General features: G+C 41.4%; 1 protein-coding gene across 1 annotated transcript; it reads left to right on the forward strand.

Annotated features, from left to right (window-relative positions):
- Positions 1 to 888: 888 nt before the first annotated feature.
- On the forward strand, positions 889 to 2355 carry LOC110889092 (probable xyloglucan endotransglucosylase/hydrolase protein 33). Its single transcript, XM_022136597.2, has 4 exons — positions 889 to 1120; positions 1240 to 1340; positions 1469 to 1677; positions 1879 to 2355. Exons 1-4 carry the CDS (start codon positions 889 to 891, stop codon positions 2291 to 2293), a joined length of 957 nt encoding a protein of 318 aa, XP_021992289.1. The 3' UTR covers positions 2294 to 2355.
- Positions 2356 to 9184: the final 6829 nt, after the last annotated feature.

Raw genomic sequence — 9184 nt, forward strand, 5'->3', positions numbered from 1 at the left:
AAGCTTACACATAATTATACATATATTAAAAAATGAACCTTATGAACAGTACCCGTCTCTCCCTGGCACATATCTATTGGGCCGCACAATATACACAAAAGACACACGTACTCTTCTATCCCTCCCCAACCTCCTCTCATCAGTTTTTCACCTTCAAATTCATCAGAGAGACAGAAACGTTTGAAGGAGCCGGAGAGCAGTACGGGAGTTCTATTGAAAAGTAAAGTATATTAAATTAAATTAAATTAAATAATTTCATAAAATACTGTTAAAAAACCTTCATAAAATAAAATCTTTATTTATATTTATGTGTGTGTTCGATTGTCTTAACTAAAACAATGATAATCTCTTACTGTCAGATCATCTCCAGATTCTACGATCTGGACATCTGGTTACATTCGAAGCCAAATATTTTAAGTACATAATTAGGGCAACTTGAAGCTCAATTCATCATGAACTAATGGTCAAGTATCTTTTTTGGTATATATTTAGTTTAAATTATTTTTTCGATGATTCATTCTCAACATGATTGAAGTTTATTTATTTATTACTGTATTATTTTTTTTTAACATGAGTACCCACAACTCAGAAGTTTTTTTTGTTACATGGATATTTGAGAGAGAACATTCCTTATGCATGTCTCCTACATACAAAATAAAATATGAGTTTTTCAAGGTGTCGCATATCAAGTAAAACATAATCTCCAATCACCTAACATTAATCAATTAAGGGATTCACTATCTTTAGAAAGATACATCCAGCTTTGCAACAACCAAACAATAATTACCAAACAATTTTATCACTCCATGCACTATATAAACCTAATCCAGACTTCTAAAAATACACACATCTTATACCTTCTTCTATCTACTCCCCTAATAACCTTCCATGGCTTTTCTGCAAGAAATGTTTCTTCTTTCATGTCTTGTTATCTTTAATAGTTTGCTCTCCCCGGTTTTGTCTCGAGGTCCAGTTTATCGGCCACCGCCAGTTGAGCAATTAACAGATCGTTTCCCTCTTGTACCCTTCACCCAAGGGATGTCCATATTATTTGGTGCATCAAATGTTCATTTGAAAAACAATGGATCATATGCTGATATTATTTTAGACAAAACCTCAGGTAAGAACTAGTTTTTATAATCACTTATTAATTTCTATTACTTAACTTATGAAGCTATACAAGTTATGTGTGTGTGTCTATGCTGTAGACTTGATTCTTATAGTGTCTTATGTACATAGGTTCTGGATTAGTTTCAAAAAACAGATACTACCATGGATTCTTTAGTGCTGCAATAAAGCTGCCAGCAGGTTTTACCTCAGGAGTAGTACTAGCTTTCTATGTAAGTCATATTCCTATTCTTTTTCATTTGCAAATTAACATGGTTTGTAATTAAACTATGCATGTAAACTAGTACTTCTCTCAAGATGGCATGATTTAATTTTCTGGCATGCATGCATGCCTTTTCAGATGTCAAATGCGGATGTATTCCCCCATAACCATGACGAAATCGACTTCGAATTGCTTGGATATGCGAAAAGAAGGCAATGGGTTCTTCAAACTAATATGTATGGAAATGGAAGTGTCCATACTGGAAGAGAAGAAAAAGTTTATCTCTGGTTTGACCCCACACAAGAGTTTCATCAATACACCATCCTTTGGAACAACCACCACATTGTGTAAGTTTTTTGTAAACCTAAACACTTCCGATAATGATGAATAATATTATGTATGTGTTGAATTACTCCTACGAATAATAACCTGTTTAAACAGAGAAATTACAACCAAATAATTATATAAGTAAAATATATACATATTTTAATGTACAATCATATCCAAATATTTCTCTAATATTATAGATGTCATGTAACATATTTCAGGTTTCTAGTAGATAATATACCTGTGCGAGAGGTAATCCACAACCAAGCGATTTCGTCTGTGTACCCATCGAAGCCAATGTCTCTTTACGCAACCATTTGGGACGCTTCGGAGTGGGCAACCAATGGAGGAAAGTACCCAGTTGACTATAAGCATGCGCCATTTGTGGGATCATTGGGAGAACTGGAAATTGTTGGCTGCTCAATGCAGAAAACAAACTCAACAAAAGCTCCGGCTGGGTGCTTAAAGAATACAACGGTTTCAAGCTTGGATCCTGTGGATGGGGAAGAGTATGCAAGACTATCGAAGCAACAGATGGCTGGCTTGAACTGGGTGAGGAGTAAACATATGTATTACTCGTATTGTAAGGACACAACACGATATAAAGTGATGCCGGCAGAGTGCAATGCTCATTAATATTTTGTAACTGCATAGTCATTTTATTTGTTTCTGTAATTATTTCAAAGATATATATTGAAAGGTGCATAAATAAACAGAACCTTGGATCATGGGGTTGGGACATAAACGAACTCTTAGCATAATAATATTGTCATATATTTAGAAGATATTGTATAGTATTATAGATAGAGATTAATTTCCATTCTTATCATGTATTCTTTCCCCTATAAATAGGGTATTGTGTTCCTTTGAAAGATCATCAATAATATCAAACCATAAACCACTTTTATGGTATCAGAGCTACGGCTCAAACCCTAAATCTCTTTTTTTCGATCGGCAGCCTATCGCTTGCATCCGATCTCTGTTCTTTTTTTTCTTCGATCATGAATAAAGATGCAGCAGCCTCTGACTTGTCGGCCAAACCCACACCCCTCCATCCCGCTTACACCGTAACCAATATCAACACCAAAATCCGAACCCTAGATGGAACCAAAGTGACCTACACTGCCTGGGTCAAACTCTTTCGTTTACACGCGCGAGCCTACAAAGTTTTACATCACATCGATGGCAGTGACCCTCTGGTCCAGACCGATGCCGAGTACCCCATGTGGCTCGAACTTGACGCGTTGGTGCTACAATGGATCATCGGCACTGTCTCAGATGGCCATCTGCCTCGTTTAATGGGTCAGGTTTCGACCGCCCGTGCCGCGTGGCTCAAACTAGAGAAGATGTACCTGAGTAACAAAAAGGCTCGGGCAGCCGCCTTAGAAACACAGTTCTGTAATCTGACTCTTGCAAGTTGTTCGTCTGTGGATGATTATTGTGAGCGGCTCAGTGATTTGGCAAACCAACTGGAGGATGTCGACCAACAGGTCACCGAGTCTCGTCTCGTGCTACAGCTTGTCAGGGGACTCCCACAAGAATACGACACCACCGCGTCTCTCATCCACCAAAACAACGCGGATTGGGATACCGCTCGGACAATGTTACAGGATGAAGTTATACGCATGGAAGCTCGTAAGTCCGCTGCCTCCTCTGTCCTTCTTACTCAACAACAACAACAACAGCCCATTAACGCCTCTTTGGCCACAAACCACCCGAGCCCCAACCCAAACCCGAATTCGTATCCTACTTCTCATGGGACGCGAGGTAGGGGGAGGGGACGGGGTCCGGGATATCGATCCAATAGAGGCGGACGTGGACGCGGGACAGGGAGAGCACAATCCGGATGGGTTCAACAAATGCAGAATTATCCTAACTGGGCTTGGTGGGCTCCTCCGCCTTGTCCGTACCCTACTCAACCCGCCTGGCAGCAGTCTAATTTCAGCCCACCGCAGCCCATGGCCCAGCAACCCTTCGGATCAGCCTTCTCAGGCCCGTCACAGCCCAACAGTAGCCCGCAGCAGACTGTTCAGGCCCAGTACAGCGGCTTTATTCCTGCTCAGCCTTCGGACCCTTCCGGTTATGGGTATAATGCCCTCTGTCCGTCCGAATTAAGTGCAGCACTTTCCTCTTTGCAGGTTAATTCACAAGATCCAACAAAATATATGGATACCGGAGCCGAGGCACATGTTACACAAGATCAAGGTATGATTCAAATCCCTTCATCATCTACTGCAAACACTAAAATTTTGGTCGGTAATGGTTAATGTGTTCCAATTGTTCAGTCCGGTACTGGTTTTTACCCACTCCCAAACCGAACCTATATTTTACCAAACCTTCTTTATAGCCCCCAAATTATTAAAAATCTTATTTCGGTAAGACGTTTTACTTGTGATAATCAAGTTTCTATAGAATTTGATCCGTTTGGTTTTTCTTTGAAGGACCTTCACAATGGAAGAATTCTATCCCGCCACAATAGCACCGGAGACCTTTATCCAGTCACACCACTGCAACTTCCTCCTCAAGCTTGCTACCTCACCACTGTCTCTCTTCCCTGGCATGACCGTTTAGGACATCCAGGCTCTCAAGTTTTAGACATTCTTAGTCGTAATTTTAATTTCTCATGTAATAAAGACCATGTGTCTAGATTTTGCAACTCTTGTCATATTTCTAATAGCAAGCGTTTACCATTTTATGCTTCTAATTCTTATACCTTTGCACCTTTTGATATTGTCCATTGCGATTTATGGACCTCACCTGTCACGAGTAAAACTGGCTATAAATATTATATGGTCTTAATTGACAATTTTTCCTATTTTGTTTGGGTCTACCCCCTTAAATTCAAATCCGAAACTTTCCCCACATTTGTTAAATTTCACCACTTAATTGCCACTCAATTTAACCGCCAAATCAAAACTTTCAATGTGATCTTGGGGGCGAGTTCGACGATAATGCATTTAAAAACTTTGCTACACAAAATGGCCTTCTTTTCCGCTTCTCATGCCCCCAAACGTCCTCTCAGAACGGACGTGCGGAACGTATGATTCGTCGCCTAAACGACGTCATACGAGCCCTTCTCATCCATGCAAACCTGCCTCCTTCATTTTGGGTGGAGGCCCTTCACACCGCCACATACCTTCACAACATCCTACCCACCAAACGCCTTAATTTCTTCACCCCTACCTTCGCACTATACCTTCGCCACCCAACTTATGAACACTTACGAGTGTTTGGGTGCGCCTGCTATCCAAACACCTCCTCAACCCAACCGCTCAAACTGCACCCTCGGGCTATTCGATGCATTTTTTTGGGTACCCACCGGACTTTCGGGGGTACCGCTGCTTTGACCCGTCTACGGGCAAAGTGCACATATCTCGTCACGTCACCTTTGACGAGTCTTCCTTTCCATACACTATCCCAAACACCATCTCCTCATATGGCTTCTTAGACGATGACCTCCCACCCTCCTTCACATTTTCTCAAAACCCGACCATGCCTAGACCCACACAGACTGCCGGCCCAGCCCCTTCTCCTGGCCCAGCCTTCCCTCCGCCCCACCCATTACCCACCTCACGTCGAGCCCCTTCTCTGACTTACTCTAGACGCCCTAAACCAACCCAGCCATTGGCCCACATACCACAATCCTCCACTGTCCCACCCGGCTTTCCACCTCGGCCCAACCCACCCACTACAGCCCAACCTCATACACCCACTAACACTCACCCAATGACTACCCACTCAAAAACCGGCTCACTTAAACCTCAAACACCATTAAATTTACACACTTCTACCATCTCTCTTATTCCCGATACCTATGCCAAAGCCTTAACCGACCCTCATTGGACACATGCTATGCAGGCCAAATTTAATGCTTTGCAGGAAAATGATACTTGGGATTTGGTCCCAAGGCCTTCTGACTGACCCGTTATTCGCTGCATGTGGCTATTTCGCCACAAATTTCGGTCAGATGGATCCTTGGAGCGCTATAAAGCGCGTTTGGTGGTTAATGGGAAGTCACAGACTGTCGGGGTTGACTGTGAAGACGCGTTTAGCCTAGTTGTTAAACCGGCTACTATTAGAACAGTTTTGTCTTTGGCTGTTTCGCGCTCTTGGCCTATCCATCAGTTGGATGTCAAGAATGCCTTCTTACATGGTCATTTGCAGGAGACAGTGTTCATGCATCAGCCTCCGGGATTCGTTGATAAACATTTCCTGAATTTTGTGTGACGTCTGAAGAAATCCCTTTATGGTTTAAAGCAGGCACCACGTGCGTGGTATACTCGATTTGCCACTTATATTTTGTCACAGGGGTTTCAAAGCAGTGCTTGCGACAACTCACTATTTATTTTTACAAAAGGCCCACATACCGCTTACTTGTTACTATATGTGGACGACATCATTCTTACGGCGTCTACGGATGCTCTTCTTCAGGAGATTATTAGTGCACTCTCTCAAGAGTTTGCCATGACAGATCTTGGGCGTTCGCATCATTTTTTGGGCATTACGATTACTCACACGTTGAATGGATTGTTTTTATCACAGTCTCAATACACTAAAGACATCATTCAACGGGCTTCGATGACTTCTTGTAAGCCTTGTACCACACCTGTGGACTTATCCGCGAAATTGAGTGCCACAGACGGCCCCCTATTTCACGACCCTACTTTGTACCGGAGCTTGGCAGGTGCCTTACAATATTTAACTTTCACTCGGCCTGATATTTCTTATGCAATTCAACAGGTGTGCCTATTCATGCACGAGCCTCGTGACTCACATTTTTCTTTCATGAAGAGGATCATTCGGTATTTACAGGGGACCATTCATTATGGTATTCGGCTTACCAAATCACCTGTCAACTCTCTTGTGGCTTATTCTGATGCCGACTGGGGCGGTTGTCCAGACTCGCGCCGTTCCACCAGTGGTTACTGTGTTTTTCTCGGTGATAATTTAATCTCCTGGTCTTCCAAGCGTCAACCCACTGTTTCACGATCAAGTGCGGAAGCAGAGTACAGGGGCGTTGCAAATGCCGTGGCCGAAGCAACATGGATTCGAAATCTCTTACTTGAGCTGCACGTCCCTTTTTTGCAGGCATCCGTGGTTTATTGTGATAATGTGTCTGCAGTTTACTTGTCTAATAATCTGGTTCAGCATCAACGGACGAAACATGTAGAGATTGACATTCACTTTGTTCGCGAAAAGGTCCGCATTGGTCATATCCGTGTTTTACATGTCCCTTCCACTTCTCAGTATGCTGATATCTTCACAAAGGGATTGTCTCGCGAGTTATTTCAGTCTTTTGGGTCCAGTTTAACCGTTTGCTCCGCGCCCGATCAAACTGAGGGGGAATCTTAGCATAATAATATTGTCATATATTTAGAAGATATTGTATAGTATTATAGATAGAGATTAATTTCCATTCTTATCATGTATTGTTTCCCCTATAAATAGGGTATTGTATTCCTTTGAAAGATCATCAATAAATAGGGATTGCCATCGTATTTCGTTTTGCAACTGCAAAGTAAAATGATAATTTCATCCTTCTTGTTTTAAAATACAGATGAATATAGATTGTTTCAACTTACAACCACATCTCCTTCCTCAATGATATATGGAATCTGGCAATCCGCTGTTGGATTATTCGGGTTTGTTTACGGGTCACGGGTCGGTGCGTTATCGGGTCGTGGTTTAACGGATTACGGGTCGAAGTTTAATGGGTCACGTTTCATCAATAATTTGCATGTGAAATGAGTTGGTCAAGAGTTTGACCAGCATGTTTACATTGGAGATCATGGATGTGAATGTTTCTAATTTGTTGCTGATTTCATGGAGATTTTATTGAGACGTGGACTAAGTTATTTGCATGTGATGTTATTGTTTTATTATAAATAGTGATAGTTTATTTAATGTACACCCCATCATTTTCTTTCGTAACAGAATACAAAGAAACCTTCTTCAGTTTTACCTTCTTCAACTGTTACATTCATATAATTTTGTGTCTTGTGTGAGTGTTTAGGGACCTGAACCAACATTTGGTATCAGAGCCTGGGCTCGTCGAGAGGCGGGTTTGAAGATCGGGAGAAGCCTTGTAACACCTCGAAAATTCATGCCCAATAAAATAAAGACACGTGTCATGTGAGATAAACGTGTCAGGAACCCGGATCAAATAAAGATGTATGGTAGGATTTAAAAAGGGGCGTCATGTTATTAAAATACCTCTGAACGACCCAAGGGCGACATGTTATTAAAACACCTCTGAGCGACCCAAATTAGAAATCCCAAGATCCTTAAATCATTATGATAAACATCGAATATATATATTTAGTCGGTTGTTTCTAAATAAATAAAAATTCCATTCTTATGGAAATCGGATCCTTAAAATATCTCTACTTCAATCAGGAAATTAGGCTCTTGATTAAGAGAATTGAATTTAAATTGATGCATGTCCAAACAAATCGTCTTGAAATTTCCGTCACTACAAGACTTGCCATAAGGTGCCAAAAGGGTGTAAGTGCATGCAAAGCATGCAAGGTCTGAGTATCTAGTCCCACAACTGAAAAGCATTGCATAAGATTCGGATTGGAAAGAAGTGCATGGTCAAAGCTTAAAGTTTACAAAGTTTTGTCCTCAGTCCATCGGTTACGAACCGTATGGAATAAGGCTTACGGTCCGCAAGGATCGGTTACGGACCGCAACCAGATTAAGCATACGGCCCGCAAGGAGCATATCTAGGCGTATCAGACCAGGGTCGGTTACGGACCGTAACCGTATAAGCATACGGTCCGCAAGAGAGGCATACGGACCGCAAGGGTTTTGGCTTACGGTCCGTAAGCCTGTCGCTGGCAGCAGAAAATGGACAGCTGCCTGTTCAGCCTGTTACACCGCCTTAGTAATATGGTTTTAGAAATCAGGGACATGATAGGCAGTATATAGCATCTTAGGGACACCTGGGATGATCTTGTAACCATCATAGACTACTTGGGCATAATCTTGAGCAATGGGGTTCACTATATAAGGAGTTGAAGTTGTGACATCTTTACTTGCTCACTTGGAAATTTTGTTCAAGACTTCTCTGGAGCTCCTGGACAGCAACCAACTCTTCTTAGGCTCCATAAGCATACTTAGGACTCTTGTAAGTGTCCTTAACCTCCCTTAATCTGGTTTAACTTAGTTAATTAGCTAAAAGTCAAACCATCGTAATTAAGGTTTGACTTCGAGATTAAACAATAATTACTCAGTCAAATCTCGAATTAAAAATACCTATAAGTAGGTAATTATGTGGCTAACAAACCCTTAAAAGGGTATTTCCAGATTCCCACTCTAACTATGCAAATTGTCGAGTCAAAGCTTACTTTAAAAAGTCAACAGAATGCTTAATTCCAAATTAATACATAATTAGCAATGTAGGATATATGAAACCTGTTTGATCATTAATATAACTTGGTAATTAATGTAAGAACATGTCTAAACATGTTCAAACTCGACAATTTTTAGTTTAGACCCGGTTTGGAACCGAAAGTCGCATAGTTT

This window comes from Helianthus annuus, chromosome 17, assembly GCF_002127325.2.
Source record: "Helianthus annuus cultivar XRQ/B chromosome 17, HanXRQr2.0-SUNRISE, whole genome shotgun sequence".
Lineage (NCBI taxonomy): Eukaryota > Viridiplantae > Streptophyta > Magnoliopsida > Asterales > Asteraceae > Helianthus > Helianthus annuus.

Excerpts from the sequence above, each read along its gene's own strand:
- LOC110889092 (XM_022136597.2), top strand. The coding sequence starts at position 889 with ATGGCTTTTCTGCAAGAAATGTTTCTTCTTTCATGTCTTGTTATCTTT. Across the intron at positions 1,121-1,239 it reads TATTTTAGACAAAACCTCAG|GTTCTGGATTAGTTTCAAAA; the intron begins GTAAGAACTAGT and ends TTATGTACATAG. Across the intron at positions 1,678-1,878 it reads TGGAACAACCACCACATTGT|GTTTCTAGTAGATAATATAC; the intron begins GTAAGTTTTTTG and ends AACATATTTCAG.